Source organism: Oenanthe melanoleuca, chromosome 5 (assembly GCF_029582105.1).
Source record: "Oenanthe melanoleuca isolate GR-GAL-2019-014 chromosome 5, OMel1.0, whole genome shotgun sequence".
NCBI lineage: Eukaryota > Metazoa > Chordata > Aves > Passeriformes > Muscicapidae > Oenanthe > Oenanthe melanoleuca.
The window spans coordinates 14,318,785-14,339,764 of NC_079339.1; the positions used below are offsets into that span (position 1 = coordinate 14,318,785).

General features: G+C 40.8%; 1 protein-coding gene across 1 annotated transcript; it reads right to left on the reverse strand.

Annotated features, from left to right (window-relative positions):
• Window positions 1–367: 367 nt before the first annotated feature.
• Window positions 368–19,479, reverse strand: SPTY2D1 (SPT2 chromatin protein domain containing 1). The gene is made up of 6 exons (XM_056492943.1): window positions 19,339–19,479; window positions 9,964–10,078; window positions 7,020–8,615; window positions 6,075–6,234; window positions 5,872–5,949; window positions 368–3,977 (listed from the first exon to the last, which is right to left on the reverse strand). Exons 1-6 carry the CDS (start codon window positions 19,396–19,398, stop codon window positions 3,881–3,883), a joined length of 2,106 nt encoding a protein of 701 aa, XP_056348918.1. The 5' UTR covers window positions 19,399–19,479; the 3' UTR covers window positions 368–3,880.
• Window positions 19,480–20,980: the final 1,501 nt, after the last annotated feature.

The following is a 20,980-nucleotide window of genomic DNA, read 5'->3' on the forward strand; positions in this document are numbered from 1 at the left end:
TCCAGAGGAGACAGCTGTCAAGGGAGTTCAGACTCCTTACATGGGAATATGCAAACCCAAAAAGGATGCTGCTTGTGAACACTTCAAATGCAAAAGATTAAAGGCAATGGGCACACTTGGCTGTATTATCATTCTAAATACATGTTCCTCCAAGTACATACTACATCACAGCCTAAACTGCAGGAGGCACCAGGAACTTTCAGATCTTTCCTGAAGGCTTAGGTGACTCCATTACACTTTTCATATCTTCTTGCTGGCTGCATGAGAACCATTCTGGGACAACATTCAGACTGACACTGCTGTATGTGAGAGCTCAGAGGAAACAGCAGAAAATAATTCTGATAAATCTCCCATGAAAATAGACCAATGAGAAATAGCAGTAAAATGTTTAATGCCTGCAATTTATTGTATACATACTCTGCAAAATGTATATGCATTTGGTGTGTGCTATACACTTCCTTGACAGCACCAGAGAGCAGGTAAGCTATGTACGAGTTAACCTGATTTGTCACATTGTGTAAAAAGACACTGTGCACACATGATATCCCCAAGGGAAAGAAATCATTGGCTAAAACTAGAAGCACCCTTATTTACACACTAACACTTTAATATTGCATCACACCCACTCACCAAAATAAATAGAAGTACATTCATCACAATTTAAACACCAGTCTCTCCATATATTTATTTCTTTCTGACATGTTTTGGTCTCCAGAAATATGCTATATCTAGAAATATGTATCAGCTACTAGATTATGTTACAAAATGCAAAAAAAAAAATAGAAAATTAGTTTTCCTGGACAACATTTTGGGCTTTACACAAAAATAAATCCAGATTTCCATAAAGATCTCATATACTTCTTGAAAGATTTTTATTTTAAAGCACAGCACAGAGTTGCACACTAAGGCTTCCTGTGATATGCAAAACCCTGGCCTCCAAAAGACATTGCTGTAAAGTGAAATACAGCTCAAGTGTAAATACAAGACATTTTCAAAAAGTAGTCATCAATAGAAAGTGCCCTTCATTTGATTTAGCATTAGCAGTAAAGAAGTAGCTACCTTAATTGTGCAATCAAAGCCAGACCTGGAAGGGTTTTCTGAAAATTGTTATTTCACACTCTCAAGTTTAAGGATACAGAATCTGAGATAGCAGAAACCAACTTTTTTATCCTCCTACATTCATTATTTTTTGACACAATTTAGTAAAAAGGCACATTGTCAAATGGTGAATTAAAAATCTAAAAACCAAACCAGAATTTCCTTAAGTACAATTAAATCATTAGCTGAACATCCAAATCCTGACAAACCAATGTAAGCATTCTTCCAGTTTTTCTTCACTTCAAATTCAGAAGCACTTTGGAAGTACTGAAATACTGTCATTAGATGAATACTATTAATCTGGCAAACAGTAAACAATTTTTTGGATACAAGGTCAGGAATTAAAAAATGAGTTTAGCTCCTTCCTAGCTGACATACAAATATGCAACAAATATGCAAGCACATTAAAAGCCAAACATTTGTACAAAATAGGAAATCCATCAGCATCCCATGCCAATTATGAGAAAGTACTTCTTGACTGTAATATTAAAAATGTGTCCTTGAATAATTTTTCATATGAAATAGACAAAATGTAAGCAATGATCACTTCGTGAAGAAAATCATACAGTGTCTTAGGGAGGCTAGCAGAGTACATTCCAGTCACCATCTAAATGACAAAGTGCTTTAAAGATTATAATGGATCTTGCATGGTTAAATAATCAGAAAGTGATGAAATAATTAGGTTTTACTTTAACCTGTATTTGTCTGAAATGCAGATTTCTTTCCAAACTGAACCAATTTCAACTTAACATATTTCTTTTGCTTCATAAGAGACTTTCTCCCCAACCAGGTAGGAAGTTGCTCACAGATGATATAGCTGTCTGGGTTGATGGACCTCGAGTCTTTCTCCAGCTAAAAATAATTTAAAAGTACAAACCCAGAACTTGATCATGGTCCCAAAGTTCATTGTCCTGAATGGGTAATTCTAGAAACCAGGAAATCTCCAACAGGAAATTTGAGATGGTCCCAATGCAGCAGAGAATACAACACACTTCTAGACAGTGAGGTTACACTATCTTGTATGGTCTCAAGTGTGTACAGTGAGAAACCAGTTTTGATAGTTAATCGAGAAAGTTAAAACCACAGAGGAGCAACAGTGGTATCTTCACCTGGGCTCCATGTCAGCCAATACTGAGACAGTCTCTGGAATCTATGCCAGTAACTTAGATCAGTTGTTTTGCTGAGGCAGTCAAATGGTACACCGTTGACAGAAAACATCTTAAAAAGGCAAAGCTGTTTTTTCTTACATTAAGAATCAGATGTTTAAACTTGAGCAGCTCCCAAGACTGTTCCTAACAGGTTGCTATCTGATCCTAGAAGCAGCACTGTTAAGAACAGCCTCAATAGGAAAGGTTCCTTTGTTGTTTTTCCACAAGGTAATTTTTTTTTTCCTTTTTCCCCATCTCTAACCAACACCCAAAGCCCTTTTCCTACTTTTTAAAGTACTTCTAGCATTAAAATATAATGGCCTGAAGCAGCTGAAGGCAGATGCTACCAATGGAGTCCTGGAGCTCAAAGCAAAGCTGAGTAGTGACACTGGTGAGCTCTGAAGCGCAACTTGGAGAAATCCAAGTAGCTGCAACACCAGATTTGAGCTTCAGGTCTCAGTGCAACTCCTGTAGACTTACATGAGCCCTGTGCTGATTGTAAACAAATTCAGTTACTGAAACAAACAGTCTTTAAGTGCATAGTTAGAAATAATGTGCAAATATGGGCATTAAGGTAAGTAACTGAACTAACTCTCCTGCTACACGTATTATTTTAGGTTTTTGGCTTGCTGAAATCAATCACAAATATTAACTAGTTAACAATATATTAATACTGAAAAGCTGCAAGTGTATTCTAACAAAATTTCATTCTGATGTTCTGAATAGTAAAACTAATTAGATAAATGACTGCTTCACGTTTTAAATAATTTAACCATCAGATGTTTAATGCAAGAAAAAACACAATTTGTAAAAGCAGCAGAAGCTGTTAAACAAATCTGAAGATTCACAGGGCAGGAGAAGAATTCTCAAGCATATGCTTGAGCCCAAAAGCACAGGTTACATACAAACACTAGAAATTTCTGTTTTCAGGGTGTGTGTTTCTCATTCTGAATTAGACGGGCACTGGAATTCCAGACACAGCAAAAGCCAACATAATCTTTCTGCCATATCCATCACTGCACAGTCTGCAAATGACATGCACTTTTCTGTTTAGAAATAAAGAGGTTCAAATTATTTTTATGGGTTCTCAAATCAGAAGATCTGCAGCACTTTATTGCCTTAAATACCTGTGGGCAGTGGCTGAATTTACACCCAATCTGTTGCTGTACAGAAGACGACATTTTAACACTTTGAGGCTCATGTTGGGAGAAGGGCAGGATATAGAGCAATCTCTCCAAGTCTCAAGAAATATCAGGGAACAAGAATGCTATTCCTTTCTTTCAAGTGAATGCAAAATTGGTTTACTGGTACGTGGCCCACACAGTTCCAAGTCAGTGCATAGCTAATCAATATTTCTGCTGGCATCTTGAACTGGTTTAATCAATGGAAACATCTATTCATTTTATTCCATTTAATATGCATTAGTGCATTAATTTCTTCATAAAAAAACAACCCTGGCAAGTATTAAAAATAAATATCTTATTTAGGTCAAACTAAAGCCTTGCTTTTCAGTACTTTAATCCCTTTAAATATTCTTTTGCCCTCTAACAAGCAAATGGGAACTGAAGTAGAATAGGAGATGTGTGGAGGCAGAGGGGAGCAGAAACATGAACAAAGCCAACACCGTAAGTCAGTTAACGTGTCCTCAGCTTCTTAGACTGTCTCTTGCGTTTCAGTTCTTCTTCTTCCCGTCTCAGTTCTTCCAGGTCTTCCTGAACACCGAGTCTCAAGCTGCCAAACAAGATTAAATCCTTTACACTGCTGCTCAGGACACTTGAGGTTTTACTTCTAAACACCCAAAAAGCAATGCTAAAAGTACTACAACAGCTGATTTGAAGAGTAATTTGAAATCAGATCTTCTTTAATTATAAATGAATGCAGCTTTAAGAAATCAAGATTTTTTTTAAAAATAAGATCAGAATAAAATATTTCAAGGGAAAAAGATACTTAAAACTTCTGTGAAAAAATAAAGATGGCATTAAAAAAAACCAATAAATTTAATACATAAAGTCTTTTTTCTCCCAAAAAGCAACTACTGAAACATACCCATTGAAAAAGTAAAATTGAATTTAACTCAAGTTTCTTATCTCTACTTCCTTTATGCTGCATGTGTAGTTAAAAGTGAGTCAGGAATACAATTCTACAAAACCTCACTCTAAGACAACAGGGGGTTTGGTTAACAGAAATATCACTTTAAAATTCCATTTTTCTCCTAACTCCACTTAACAGACTATAGCTTTCCATGGGCTGCAGCTATTCCTCATCAGGAACCAGGAGGAATAAGGACACAGACTGTAACTTCCAAGATGGAAGTTTCTAATGCTCAAGGCACCTTCTGAATAACCATACAGAAATTTTAATATAACTAAAGAATTTGGTGACACCATGCATTCCAATGTTTGCATTTTCTATTAAAAAAAACTCTTACAGCTTTCACAATGTTTGTTCCACCACTCATTTAAAAACAAAGAATCAGTTTATGACATAAGAATTGTGCAGTCCCAAAGGCCAAAACTAACATGAAAATATCATCTGCATAATTTAAATCAGTAATTCTAAAAGCTTGTCAGCACATTTTTTATACTTCTATAAAGTAGACACACTTGTATAGATAAAAACAAATAAAATTTCCAGACTTCAAACTAGCAGAATATTGTAATGATTGGGACAAATTCAAAGATTCGTAATTTGAACTGAAACGTATAATTTAAAAAATATTTTTGGAAATAAAGTTTTTTATTGGTTCTTAACTAGCAAGGTTTGTGATAGATAAGGATACATATGACTTATTTAGTGTATGCATCACTGGCTGTATGAATTCCATCTTTTATTTAAGCTTTCTTATAAAAAATTGTAAGGCTTATTTACCTCTGCTATAAAAATCAAAATGGATATTTACTAGCTTAGCCCTATGACTTCAGCAACAAACTCTGCAATTTGTATCCAAGTCTATTGGAGTGCATAAAATAGAAATCTGAGTCCCTCCCTCAGAGAGAGAAAAGAATGCAGGGATTCAATTAAAGCCTTTAGAGAAATTAAATATATTAAGCCACAGAGGTATGAAGTAGAAGTGTAAAGTTTTAGTTTTAAGTAAGTAGGAATATACTTTAAGTGCCTTAAGAGTAAAAAGCCCTAAAGCCTAGTTTAAAGTGCAGTAACTTAGCCCCAGACATAACAAAACATAGCAGAACATTGCTTGCATTTCTAGATAGAACAGATAAAACCATTTACCTGAATAGACAGAGCTAATGTGTAAATTATGTGTAAGGACTGACACTACTTTCATACTTTAGAATTAAGTTCTGATAGGTGTATAAAGAATGTTTTAGAATCGGATTTTTAGCTCCCTGGATGATTTATGAATAAAATCCCCTGTACTGGAGTGAAAGAAGAGATAGCATAGAAAAAGAATAGAAGAACAAACATCCGTGAGCTGCTGTTGCTACTGCTACTCAGGACTTCATGCAAGAAAACTTTTAGCATGGACTTTAATACTCTGAACTCTTTGACTTCGAGATTGATGCATTCATGCAAGAAACAACTTGACAGCAACCAACAACTGCTCTTGTCTCTTTCAAGACCCAGACCCATGAAAAACTCAACTCCAAGTCAAATCCATGCATACCTCCTAGCTTCTTCTTTCTGTTGCTCTCTCCAGCTGCTCTCCATATAACGTAAGGCATAATCACTTTCATCTTTGTACCTGAAAATTAAATCAGTTTTTAGCACATTTTAAAAAACAGCTAATGAATTAATAGCTTTTCTTAGGAAGAATGTTCTTGTTCTACTGCTTGTTCTGCAGTACCTTAAATTGGTTACTTTTCTTACCTTTTCCGGTCATAGCCAAATATTTCCCGAATATGTTTTGATATTTCCTCTTGAGGTTCCCCTTCATCTTCAATGAAGTCATCCATTTCAGAGTCATATTCATCATCATCATCATCATCTTCTATTTGTCTCTTGTAACTAATAGGTGGTCTTCCAAGACCTACATGACAGGACAGAATAAAATCATTAACTAATTACACAAATATAATTTTTATTTAACAGTACTTCTCCTTGCTATACCTTGGGCATAGCCATTTTCTGGGCTTCAAGGAGGAAAACTTCTGCCTCAAGCTCACCAGAATTTCTCAGAAATTCAGTAAGAGGAAATACTTTCTCTGAGTTGTGCTAGAGGAGTTTACCTATTAGTATCAGCAATGGCATCCTGAGGAAATCGCTCAGCAGATGCCTGTTCTTTGTTCAGGGCTTTCCAGGCACTTATTCACTACGCTCCACACTGCTTGCATCTGATCAGAAATAAATTTTTAGAACAGCTTGTCACTGCTAAGATAAATCTGCCACAACACTGAAATGCAAAACCTGAGTGATTTTTCATCTAGCCCTTCAAGCATCTGTTATTTAAGACACTACAAAGTTTTATAGACCAACTATTAAGCAATGCTGGAAGCGAATCCTTAAATTCTTTTCCTTCTAACACTATTCATATACCAGTATCCATCACAGGCTGCTTAGTTTTTTTCTATGTGATCCTTCACACCACCTGCATTTCAAAAATTACAAGCATAGGTAAAAATAAAATGAAATTAAAAGCTGCTATATTTAATTTTGTTTCAATCATTAAACTGTTCTTATCTGAGTTTCACTTGGGTTTTTTCCAATTCTTCTCCCCACTGGAGGACAGAGCAAGTGAGCAGCTGCATTGTACTTAGTTGCCAGTTGGACTTAAACTACAACAGCGAAAAAATTCTTTTTTCTATAAGTGCGTACCTTGTGGATGAAGCACAGGTCTATGCCCTGGAAAAGGTCTCATTCCATTCATCTGTCCATTGCTAGGTCTTGTGACAAGGTTTTTAGAAGAAATGGTTTCTGACACAACAGTACACTTGGGTTTCACAGCCATGCCCGGGCTGCTGCCTGGTCGTGCGGCTCCTGCGCTGGTGCTGATGCCCGGCCTCCCTGGTCCGGTGCCCAAGCTGCTGCCTGGTCGCTTGGCTCCTGTGCTTGGACTGATTCCCGGCCTTCCTGGTCCTGTTGCCAGGCTGCTGCCTGGTCGCCCTGGTCCTGTGTTTGTGCTGCTGCCCGGCCTTCCCGGCCCGGTGCCCAAGCTGCTGCCCGGTCGCTTCAGTCCCACTCCCGAGCCGCCTCCCGGCCGCCCGGGCCCTGTGCTCGAGCTGCTCCCTGGCCGGCCCGGCCCCACGCCTGAGACACCCCCCGGCCGCCCAGGGGCTGTGCCTGAGCTGCTGCCTGGCCTCCCAGGTCCTGTGGCTGAGCTGCTGCCCGGCCGCCCAGGTCCTGAGCTTACACCGCTCCCTGGCCTTCCAGGCCCCACGCCAGAATTGCTGCTTGATCGCCCCGGTCCTGCACTTGAGCCGCCCCCGGGATGCCCAGGTCCTCCTTTTCCTAAGCTGCTGCCGGATCGCTTTGCGTTGGAGTTGATTCCATGCTGAAGGGCTGCAGGTTTTCCTGCTTTTGCATGGGCAGACTTTGTCAGGCTGGATTCTTTCCCGGATGGCATTCTCTGGGCCCCGTTGGCCATGGGTTTTGAGGGTGGCACGTGAGAACTTGAGCCAGACTTTCTAACACCATTGACAGGTAATTTATTATGACTGCTGCCAGTAGAGCTTTTTAAGGAACCATTTTGTGAGTTTTTTTCCATTTGGTCAAGTCTGGAAGAAGATGATGACCGTGGGTGTTTTTCAGTCAATGCTGGTGCTTTGGATTTCTTATCAATACCACCCATAGAAAGCGACAGACTGCTTTTAGATGTGGAATGTTTATCTACTGAGCTTTTATTAAGTTTTGTGTTTACAGATGCTTTTTGAGAAGACAGTTTTTTTGAAGAACTGGATATCCCTGAAGGCTTAATCTCCTTCTCACTTTTTTTATGCATTTCTACTTTTTTGTTTTTCCGTCCCAAAAACTCCCTCTCTCTCAATTCTTCTGCTGTTCTGGGCCTCTCTTCTACCTTTTTCACTGGTTTTATTTCCACTGGTTCATACTGTTTCTTTTCAGCAAGCCTCAAGAGCTCTGCAAAGTTCAGAGGTGCTGGTGCACTTTTGGGAGGTGCCTTTGGTTTCACTGCAGCTTTGGATGGTTTCTCTTCATATTCTTCTTGCTCATGCTCAGATTCTGTCTGACTGTATTCAAGTTGCTCAGTTTCATCTTCTGTTGCATACTCAGCCTCTGGGGCCTGAGCAACATTCTCAGAAGCCCTCCTCTTTTTAGGCTTCTCTTCAACAGGAATGCCATTATAGCCATAAAAATTATCCTTTGTTCGTGAGGCCATAGCTCTTGCCTTTCTGTCATGTTTCAGTTCAATACGCCTCGCCAAGAGCTGCTCTTTCTTCCTTCTTTCTTCCAGTGCTGCAAGGAAACCAGGAGAAAGCTATGCAAAAGCACTACTTTTTATTTCAGTATCTTCAAACTAACAAACCACTAAGGACAGTAACTTAAGGATATCTGGCTAACAGCTATCCAAAATAGACCAGAAAGTGCCCCCAGGTCTGCGAACAGGGCAGGCTAACCCACTTGTGTCAGCTGCTGCAACAAAGGCAAGCAATTGAGTGAAATGCTGCTATAACAAAACCCACTAAGGCTTTTTGAGGAAAACAGCTTTCCAGAATGCTATGAAAATGATGAAGAACCTTTGTGTAAGAGGGTACAGAATTTATGGGATCTCTGTGTAGTGGAGGGAGTTGTGAGACAGAGAGAGAGAGAGAAGAGAATCTTCAGACTGTACAGAACTTACTATCAAATGTTTAAGGGAAGTTGAGGGAGGGGAGGGAATACAAGTATTGGGGGGATAAGAACTGGAAAATGCCTAAGTATGTGTGTGTAGAGGGATATAGGGGAGACACAGAAGCAGCTGAACACAGATAAGCAAGCAGCTGGTCATTACACAAGTCTGATAGAGCCCTGTGCCCTATCTCCACAGTCTGCCCTATATCCTTACTGTTTTGGCCTAGCTGTTTCCTGCATAAGTATGAGCTCTATCTCATGTCTGTGACCTGCTGACAAGAGTCAGGCTAAGCTAGCTGGTGAATGAGACATCTACATGTCAAATATTGGACAGACCAAGGAGTGGGGGCCAAATACCAGAAAGATTCAAAAAAAGTAAAAATTCCTAGAAAATGGATTGGGCTACTCATACTCTGGGTGCCTATAAAGGCACTGTTCCTTGTCTGTGTTATTCTGTTGTCAAGGGCTGTGACAGAGTGTGCCAGCCTGCCCCATATGGAATTCATGCTCAGTCTTGCTTCTGGCTGGACCAGGCAGCAGGGATAAGGAATAGACTCATGACTGGCCCAGGTGAAGAAGAATAACCTGAGCCATCCAGTCCATCAGATTTGGTTACCTTAACAAAACATGAACATCAGAAGCAATGCAGTACTAGTTTATTCCATAGACTATTTAAAAGAAATATAAAAGTGGAGAAATTGTGTCTCAAACTCTTTAAAATTCACTGTATTGATACACTAGATTAAGACACAACAACAGCAACTCCTTCCATTTTTCAAACAGATGAAGCTTTTCAAAGTAAAGCTAACGAAAGCTGAGATAGTTTTTTGCGAAAGCAAGCAAATGTCCCCAGCCCTTACTTAGTTCTAGCTTTCCCTCAGCATCAGGTCTATGCATAAATTACAGAAACAGATATGTAGCTGTATTTGCAAGAACACAGAAGTCTCCCATAGGAGATACTTTGTACTTTTACCTTTTTTTCTCTTTTCTTCTTCTTGCCGCCTGAGAAATGCTTGCACTGCTGCAGATTCTACACCCTTGACTTTGGGAACTTTCTTGGGAGGACCAACAGCCAAACTGTACCTTTTCTGCAAAGAACAAATAATAAATATGTCAGAAGAGTGAAGAAATGTAAAAATCAGTCTTTAAAACTGAGGAGTTGCATAACAGTCCTGTACTTCCCTTAAGCACAGAGATGGTACAGAGTAAACAATGAATTCCCACTGAAACTGAGGGATGTGCTGGATACATCTGACTCACAGTTGTACTTTCAGGCTGATTAAGGAACAGCTAGCCCCAAGTCCTTGGGAGAATCTTGCAAGCTAGAAAGTGCCTGGTCCAAGGGAGTAGAGATGTCTTGAAAAAGTTTTTTGAGAAGTGGTTTCATAACTATCAGAAGAGCAAAATAACCAAAGTTCTGAACAAGATATCAGCACTAAGAGAAGGACATCTGTCTTGTATATACCACTGGCCAGCAGCCAACTACTCCAGCCTATAAATATTGCCATTAGGATGGGTCTGATTTGAGCTCTACCTGAACTACAGTTTAACTGGATGCCTGGTGACCCCTTGGGCAGGGATGCCTCTCAGAAATTTTTTTTCTGAAACTAAGAGATCCTTCCTTACCCAAGGTGGAAAGATTCCTTACTCACAACAGATCCTCAGTAGGTGACAGAGGATGTTGCATTAGTATTATGAAACATTACTAATGCATCCACCCCATATTATTGCAAACACTGTACAGATAATTCCATTAAATATATACACTGACCAAGCCTGAGACTAAGAATGGATCCAGCCACTCCTAGACTACAAATCGAGTTTAGAAAGAGAGTCCACTCAGAACCTTGTGACTCAATAGGACTGTGCTTCTTGCTCTCTGCATTGCCAGTCCCTGAGAATTACTCTAAATTAATGAATTTGATGTCTACATTCTTTCTTATGTTTCTTCTATTAATTAATAAGATGAACCTTGCATTAAACCTTGCCAAACCACTGCTTAACTTTGTTAAACTCTAGTGAATTGTCAAATCATTATTTTATCTCAAAATACATTGCTGCCTGTCTTTTGAGTGAGATACATTCCACTCATCCACAACAGGAGCTCACTCAGAACAGAAAACCAGAAGACAGGCAGGGAAACAAAATGAATGAAATGCACTGGACTGATAAGGAATGCAATAGCTGCATTAGTAAGGGAATAAACATATTTCAGTTCAGCCTTAGTCTTCAACCAAGGGGAACCAAAAGCAAACTACAGCCCAAGCTGCCAGAGTCAATTCAATTCCAGACTGCAAGTTTACAGCTCCATTTTTAGCTTGCTTGTTTCACTCATTTCAGTTTCAGGTTACCTAATTCAGTAAAAATAGATAAATCAACTAAAAAAATTGAATTACACCAAAAATTGGAATGGACTTCACCAGCATAATTAACAGGCTGATGTAAAACAAACAATACTGATTTTAGCTCCTGCTGGCAGTGACCTTAAACACAATACTGTTGTACGTCAAGGAGTTAGTGATCCACACAGCAGTTGACCTGAAACTGTGCAGGCCTCAACTCTGCTCATCACCTGAGACCAGTGTGACCTCAGCACTAACTGACAGAATACACAGCCCTCACCTGGCAATTACAGCACTTGCACATGCTGTAATTTGCCAGGAGATGAGAAGGCTCCAGGGACATCTTGTTGCAGCCTTTCAGTACTGAAAGGGAGCTTATAAGGAAGATGGGGACAACTTTTAGCAGAGACAGTAGCAAGGACAGGGGGTATTGGTTTTAAACTAAGAGGGTAGATTCTGACTAGAAGTTGTTTGATGGGAGTAGTGAAACACTGGCTCAGATTGCCAAGAGAGGCTGTAGACTGCCCATCCCAGGAAACATTCAAGGTCAAGTTGGACAGGGCTCTGGGTGACCCGATCTGTTTAAAGATGTCCCTGCCCATTGCAGTGGTGCTGGACTAGATCACCTTTAATGGCCCCTCTTCTACAATTCTGTATCTCATCATATCCTGAGGTGATATATAACATCCTTTTCCTTGGCAGAGGAAATGATAAATTGTGCTTTTAACTTCCCAGGACATCCTGCAAAAGCTCTGAAGACTGCAACACTGATTACCACAGACAGGATATGCCCAGCTTGCCATGCCTAAAGCTCTGTCCAGTGCTGTTCAACCTGGGGTTCCAGCAACTGAACAGATGTAAAGTTAGCTATGCTACCTTCTTTCCTGCTTCTCTTATAGCCAATAAATGTTACTTAAATCAATGGTAAGTGCCCAAGTGCCTCTTAATGAGTTCTATAAGAACCACTTGCACTAATGTGCTACACCTGTTCAGACACTGCCTTTCACAAATGTACCAAGGTTGTGCCTAAAATGGAAAAAAAAAAAAAGATAATTTTTTAAAACTTCTTCCTACTAACAAAATGCAAAAGAAAAAACAAAGCAATGAGAAAGAGTTGCAAAGATAAATACAATAGAAGGCAGTTAAACCCAGAAGCAGAAGGAAAGCAGAATACATCTAGGAACCAAAGAAACCCAAACCCAAAACTGAGCTTTGAGAGGGTGGGGTTTTTTTTTATTTCAGAAGTAAGCCAATAGATTAAAATCTAAACCAAGATCTCCCTATGAGAAATTAAGATTCTCACCAAACGAGAGAGATGTGGAAAAAAAAAAAAAAAAAAGTATCACTAAAGAGCGACACAAGTCAGCATTTCTATAAAAAAAAAATCTTTCTGTCCTCAAACAGCCTTATGAAACTTAACGGAAATAATCAAAATAAAATCTCTGGTAAGGAAACCTACATCCAAATGTTTTAGAAGCAATCATCACGCAGGCTGGCAACATAACTCCCTATAAATGTCAATATCACACAATGGAAGCCTTCATTCTCATTCCTGATTCACTGATCAGCAGCACGTGAATAGATCCTTGGATTACTTTAATTACTAACATGCAAACCCACACATGAGCTTGAATATACATGCACTAAGAAGCAAGGTTTGGAGGCTCCTTTCTAAACTGCATCCAAAACTGGCTCCAAGTAGGGCAGCTACAATACCAGCGCTTGTAGTCTCCTTGAGAAGTTTCTGAAATGACCAGCAGAATTACAAAGGTGCACTCTCCACACACATTGTGTATTAAAACCTGCCATGTTGATAGCATAGGGTTAAAATGTTTCTAAAATAATGGGAATTGTATACAATAGATTCAGGAGTAGAAATGTTGGGTCTGGTAGATCTGGGAAAGGGAACTAGGCCCTGGGAACAAATGTTGAGCTTTGTCTTTATTAAAGCATGTGAAACTGCACCTGTGTAATCATATGATAAATTATATGATTGTTAAATGCAATGATTGTTTGGTAATTGAATATAATTATTGTTTAATCATAATAAGAATCATGAGAAACAATGTAATCATAAGAATCATGAGAAAGGATGTTTGGGGGACCCGATGAAAATTACAAGAATTCATGCTTGGATCAGATCAATGTATACAATAGAACAACATGAGTTTAATAATTAATATATAATTATATAATGAAAAGGGTATAAAAACATGTCCACCTCAAATCCATGCTGGAGTCAGATTTGGGTTTGTACCCCTGATTCCCAGAGCTCTTCAATAAAAGCACCTGCATATAATCATCCTGTGATTACATGTTTCAATGCTAACAATGTCACCTCATCACATCAAAGACCAACTACAGCCAAGCTCATTTACTGAGCTTCACCTCTCTGCAAGGAAATTTTCTCATTTGCACTAAAAGCATTCCAGGACTTGACAGCTCAGGAACCCTGTACTGTGATGCAGAACTGCCCTTCAGCTTTTGCTCCAATGTGGCCCATGGCTCTGTGTCCCAAAGAAATCTACTTTACTCCATTTGAACTGGAACAGAGAGAGAGGCAAAGCAATCCACACATTATCTGTCAAAATCCTGTCAGAAACAAGTTGAAGCAAATTAGTACCTTACAAATTACTTGCAGTACTTTGTAGTATACTCATCTTAGTATAATGATGTCCATGTAAATTATCTTACAAAGTTAAACACGTCATGTTTTGCCATTGGTAACCTAATTTGGCAAAGCTTAATTTAATTATTGCATTTCAACTGTACCCTCTGTTTTAAAAATTCTGTTTAAAAAATTGCGTAGGACTCAAGCATCTTTTCCAGCCTAAATTATTTTGTGCCTAAGGAGCACCTTTGAAAACTGCTAAACAGCAGGGACAAATGTAGATTGATCTATTCTGTTGGGAAACCTTATAAAGAATTAAAGTGATGGGGAAGCAGTTTTCAGGCTTTGTTTTTCTGCACTGTGACCAACAGCCCTATCCAGGAGCAGGTTTGTAAAGCAACTTGACAGATAAGCTCTTTCCTGACTGCCTCTAACATGACAAATCACACAAAATTTAAATTAAGTCTTCCCATCAGTAGTGTTTCTTAATACTGAGTAACAACTGAAAACACAGCAAAACAATTCATAAATGAATACCCATTTTCTGTACTATTGCTGACAGAAGTCTTGTTCACCTTCATTCAGTAACAGCATAAAATAACCTTCTGAAGTGTACCCTTTTTAAAAGCACTGAACCATACACATGTTCTACAAACACTAATAAAGTGTTTTATATGCAGTGTAAATGAATATGCATCAGACTGCAGATAAAGCAGGCAAAATAAGGCAGCACAAGTCACTATACCATCCAAACAGCAGCTGAACTATTCTGGCTTTTAATAATGATTGCTAAGTTGGTTAAATCAGAGGAATAGGAATGTTTAACCTTTAGGAAAGAGCAGGTCAAGCTGTTCTCAGAACACTACTGGAGTAGCCAACAGTGATTATTTACTCTGAAGTCAATGATTTCCTTTAAAACACGGCACATGATTCTGATGGATTTGTAGCTGCTTTGATGTCAGCATTCAAGCACTAAATATTGGACTCTAAAACAGAATTTATGAAATAATTTTGGCACCCAAATGAAGCCCCAAGGGGCCTAGACCAAACACCAGCAGCAGACAGAAATATCAGAAGTAGAATTGCCTTTAACAATGGTCAGTATTTACACAGGTGGCAATGCAAGATCAATGCAAGTAATCAATTCTGCCAAACCCAATTCTCCAGTGGAGCACCGGTGCAGTTCAGTTATTGCAATGGGCTTGCACATGCAGTGCAAACAATTCCACTTGTGCCATCCACTGCAGGCAACTTGCAGGGGCTCCCACAGGCTGGGGAGATTCTTTTACTTGCTTGTTTTTCACTAGCATGTTACAACACTTCACCTGTTCTTCCTTATTTGCCAAGACATAAAACCTTCTCCAGTGGAGAGTCCCTGTTTCTCCCTAAATACTCTTCAGGGTATAACTCCCTGAGAACATCAGGAATGGTTCATCCACCACACACATCCTTGTCTGTGTCACTCCTCTGGCAATGCCAGTTCCTCAGAAGGCAGCCTTCCACACTGTAAGTGGCCATTTGTGTTCACTGCCCAGAGGCCTCTGCCCTTCATCCTGAACTGGTATTTCCAAAGCTCCTGCTACAGATTCACCACGGGGTTCCCAGCAGCTGACTCTGCAGTGAGACTGTCTTAGAATACACACACGATGATTTCTCAACTGCTGCTTTCAATTTCTGGTTGTGACAAGGTAAATAGGAGGTAACAAGCATGTTTAAATTTGCTTCACTTCAGGTTCTAACAACTTCTACTAAGAAAAAGATAAAATGCTCAGCTTATCAGCTCACACTGTTCTCCTCTCCCAACACCGATTCAACAGGTTCATACATTTTCTTCCTAAAAAAGCAGAAATTCTTTTCTTCCAGTTTTGCATCTGCTGCCACAACCCCCAAGCAGAACCCTTAGCTGGAAAAAACGCAGAGATTTTTTTCTATTAAAAGTTGCTTCATACAGAGGGAAAAAAAAAAAATGAACTGATACTTTATGCTTTCCTTTCTGTAATGGTATTGTGGTCCCCATTTTGATCTGCTTTTGCCAAAAAAAAAAAAAAAAAAAAAAAAAAAAGAAAAAAAGAAAAAAAAAAAAAAAAAAAAAAAAAAGGCGACCAGGAATAGGAAAAACTGGACATTTTACTAGTCAGCATTTAAACTTCAACAGTCTGGAACTTTACTATCAGGTCAGTCAAGTTGAGAGAAAAAACCCCTGCCAACATTTCACATTGTGTATATTGTATATCTTGCAGTTCCTCCCTTAGAGGCTGATGTAATCCAAAGCATTTTGGGCCCAGTTTTGAGGCAAGTTTTCAGCACACAATAAATGCACACACATCAATCGATGAGAGTCTGGTCCTACAGCAGCAATCTGCACTTCACAGCCACTTCACAGCATTCCCATTATTTCTCATACAGGGCTTCTCTTGCCTGTGGGCAAACGCTCGATAATTTGTAGATCAGAATTTGATAGGCAGGCTCTGTAAGCCAAAATCCTCTGAACAAACTCTGGGATTCTGTGAAGTGTTTCACTTCACAAATACTTAATTCCTCGTGGCTACTTGCATCAGCCAGCTTCACTGGAGGCTGCTTTCTATCATTCTGACTTAAAGTGAGACTTCACAAGTGCTGACGTGGATGATGAGCTCTTTCGGGTTTGCGTCACCTCTTTGTGGTTAAATGTATCAGATTTCTGTAAATTCTGTACACCAAAGTTTCGCCCTCAGTTAAAAGGAATTGGGAGCAATAGGAGGTGTTTCTATTGTCATTTATAGTTTATTAGAAACTACAGTGAAATAAAAGAATGACTTAGTTCCAACCGTCCTCAGGGTTTTCTCTTTTTTTAAAGCTACAATAAAATTTCATATTTTAAAGAATGGCTACAATAAAAATATCTGAAAGTGCTTTGCCACGTCATGTGAAACACGTGGCATAATACAGCATACCAATTTCACTAAAAAGAGTGACACGATCTATTTAAACCTCTCTAAAATCAACATTACATCTCATAACTATTATCATGTCTAGTCAAAGCAAGACCACACTGAAAATCTAATGAACTGCTAATACGAACGCAGGTAACAAGATACAGCAGTGAAACCCCTGTGGAATATTATAGGATAAAACCTGGGGCTCTACTCAGCAACTGCTGTGAAGATGATTAGCAGCACATCATTAATAGCTTAGACAGTAGTTCATGTATGTACTGTCTTATTTAGAAACAAAACCTGATGCAACTACCAGGACACCAAAAGGCTGATTTCAGCAATGTTCCTTTTGAATCTGGATTTCCATAGGGAGATGAACAAGCAGATTTGTTTTTACAGGGACATGATGTAATATCTGCTTTATCCAGCCCTCTCTTTTACAATACAAGGCCACATTATTTCTTGAATTTTTTAATAGCTTCTGCTTTGAACTAAACACTACCTGTATAGTGTGTATATAGATATTTATATATACTTTGAATATATACTACTTGTTCATGTCACTGTTTTTCACTACAAAGGGCATGGAATATTTAGTTAGGTGCACTGTAAAGTTTAAAACAGAGAGAAATACAGAGGATATGCTCATTAATGCAGGAACTAACATTTATGGAAACCTGGTAATTTTATATACCAGTAAATGTACAATTAGTCTATATGGTGTTTTTAATAAAAGTACTTAAAATAATTATATTCTTCTTATATAAACACACTTAATGTACTAGCTTTAACACAGTAGAGTTGTTTAGATGTCCAGTGATTGTAAAATCTCCATGGGCTCTCTTTTAAAGCCCAGCAGCTGCAAATAGCTTCAAGCAGTGCCAAGTGCAGCTCTGCTTTTGCTCAGACTGGGGCCAACTTCAGAGTTAAAAGCTGTACCAGCAATGTGCTAAACCAAACTATTTCAACTATGGATTCAATTGCACTCTCACTCCATGAGTTAATCAGGAATTAGCAAATCCTAATTCTGCCTTTTCTGAAATGAGTAGCTAAACCCTCATCCATTGCACAACAAGTAGGATCCCCTCCCTCCACCATCACATCCGCAATGGAGAATAGGGCAGATGTTTCATCAACTCATCATCATGGCTTGAAACTACTTGTGACAAAAAAAGCAGAGGCACACAAAGTAAAGCTGCATGGGGAAACCGAGAATGTAAAGAGAAACTTTAAACATCTAAAATAAGAATTAAAATAACCCAGTGACAACTTAGTGACACAGCTTAAGACTGATCAAACGAGCATCTAAATATGCTGAAGTATTTCTAGATAATTTGTATTACTTATGTTATGAACCAGATTCCTATGTAGAGTCAGAGACAAATTAAACATGCCTAAATAGAAAAAAGTAGATTTTATAGGATTTTAAACCCACAATGGAATCTGATTAATTTCACATCTACCATATGGTTGGTACATATTATCAACTAGTCATGCTATTAGTGAACATTACCAAAGTTTTACTAATGATAGAGAAACGCTGCTATTCACTAGTTCTGACAGCACCAAAATGAAGACACTGTATAATTGACAAGCTTTTTTTTCCTGGTTTTCCCCCAGTTTTTGCTAAAAACAACTACCTCTCATTTACTCTGGGTTTAAGCAAACTAATCATAGAAACAGAACTCTGGCACTCTGTTGAAGAACAAACAGAAGTGTCACCCCAGCTGCTGGCTACCAAGGAGAAGATATTTTTTATCCAAATAAGCACGCATGACTTATAATTTGGGTCCTCCCAGAGGAATGGAACCCAGGATATTAATGTATGAAAAGACCACGTGCACCTCCTCCGGCCAGACTTCATCCAGGCAAGCCAGTGGGTTATTTCATACTGAATCCACATGCTACTGAGAGCTTGAACTAAAACACGAACTGCTGAAGTACAGACCTCAGGACAACACAAGCCATATAGCAAAAGCCTTCCGCCAGTCCTCCCCGCAGCGCTGTTAGAGGCTATTCCTTCTCGGCACACACACAGACCTCAGACAACGCAGCCCATTCCCCAAAACTTGTCACTTTGTCTCCGACTCGCACTTGAGACGTGGCAGACTTGTGTTTTCAGAGCAAACAAAAGGACTTCGGCGGCTTTCAGGCACTGCCTTCCCCGCAGCAGCGCTGCGCTCCCGGGCTCCCGGCGCTGCCCGGCCGGGAGGCGAAGCCGCGGCCGCCGCTCCGGGCCCGGGGCTGCAGGCACCTGTTGCCAGAGGGGCCCCGCTCTCCCCTCCCCGCACCCAGACGCTTCTCCAGCCGCAGGAGCGAGCAGCCCCGGCCGGCAGGCGAAAGGCCCGGCAGAGCCCGGCGGCGGCGCTGCCCGGGCGGGGGCCGAGCCGGAGGCGGACACGGCTCTCCCTCTGCCGCGGGGCCTCTCCGGGCCCGACCCCACCGCGCCCCCCGGCAGCCCGAGCCGCCCCTGAGCTCACCGGCACCGCGTTCAGCCCCTGCTGCTCCGAGGCCATCACGAGAATGTTGCGGAAATCCATGGCCGGGCCGGAACACGGGGGGCCGCGGCAGCCGCCCCGCTCGCACCGCCCGCTGCCCCCCGCCCGCCGCCCGCTCGGCCCCGCTCGCTTCCGCCCGCTGCCGCCTACCCTTTATATAACCTCGCCTGGCGCCGGCGTCACTTCCCCCGTGGCGGAGCCTCGCCACGGGAAGCAGGGCTGGGAAAGGGGAGGGATCGGGAGACGCGTCTGGGGAGCCCCGCGGGACGGCGGGGCCCGGAGCAGCGGCGGGGCGGCCTTAAGAGCCCCCGGGGCGGCCCCGGCCCGGCGCCCTCACAGCTCACAGCTGCCGCCGGTACCGGGATTGCTCCTCCGCCCTAAGAGCCCCCGGGGCGGCCCCGGCCCGGCGCCCTCACAGCCCACAGCTGCCGCCGGTACCGGGATTGCTCCTCCGCCCACCTCGGTGCGCCCCTGAAACGCCTTGGAGAGGCGGCGGGACAAGGGGTGGTGGCTTCAGGCTGACACGGAGTAGGTTCAGATTAGGTGTCGCCAAGAAATTCTTTACTGTGAGGGTGGTGAGGCACCGGGAGCGCTTGTCCAGAGGAGTTGTGCGTTCCCCATCCCGGGAAGTGGTCAAGGCCAGGTTGGATGGGGCTTGGCACAACCTGGTCCGGTGAAAGTGTCCCTGCCCACAGCAGGGGGGTCAGAACTAGATGATCATCAAGTCCCTTCCAACCCAATCAATTCTATGGTTCTGTGATTACTGTGATAATTGATAAAAGATTCGTGTTAATCTTAGAAGTTTGTATAAACCAGAATACTTAAGTGAGGCACGGACCTAGATAAAGGAAAATATATGATTAAATGATTCTGTTTTAAATCCCCCCTATTATGAATATTATGTTTTCTAAATAAGTTGTATCTACTACTAGTTTGCAAAACAAGACTTTCCGATAGCCCGATAGATTTTGCAAAATCAGACTTCCTGCCTTTGTGTAATCAATTGCTGCCTATCTACTAAAGACCAGACTTCCCAACTTCTGCCATTCTTTATCTTCACCCAGAGACCACCACTGCTTACCTGGCAAAATTATGACAGCAAAAAACCAACAATTATTGATTACTACGAGAAAACTATTCTATAAAGAGAAGCTGCAAACCAAAGTTCGATGGAGCGTGGAGCAGGTGGTGACCCCTCTGCCCCCCCAGCACTGCATTGCTCCATTTATATAAAATAAAGCAATTTAAATTTTGCTGAATATCAAGACTTTTTGTTTCTCATTTATAACATTACCACTCCCAACCTCGGTATGGGCATGTGTCAATAAAACATCAAAAACTCCTACTTTCTTCTTTTTTTTTTTTTCTAATAGCAACTCTCCATTTTTCAGTGACAGTGAGAATTGTGGGGTTTTGAAAGGAAAAAGCCTTTTGGGGCAATGTCCTGTAGCTCCAAGCACACCCTGACAGCTGCCCCTGTCCCTCCTGCATTCCCAGCTGCCAGCTTGTCCCTGAGTGGACATCAGCTAGGCAGAAACCCTGTAACAAAGGAAGAATATGGATTAAGTTTCCTCAGCAATCTTTCTTGGCTTATTGAGGCTTCAAAGCCGGTGTTGGCTTGTAG

Excerpts from the sequence above, each read along its gene's own strand:
- SPTY2D1 (XM_056492943.1), bottom strand. The coding sequence starts at position 19,398 with ATGGATTTCCGCAACATTCTCGTGATGGCCTCGGAGCAGCAGGGGCTG. Across the intron at positions 10,079-19,338 it reads AGGGGCTGAACGCGGTGCCG|AAAAGGTACAGTTTGGCTGT; the intron begins GTGAGCTCAGGG and ends TGTTCTTTGCAG. Across the intron at positions 6,235-7,019 it reads ACCTGTGCTTCATCCACAAG|GTCTTGGAAGACCACCTATT; the intron begins GTACGCACTTAT and ends CCTGTCATGTAG.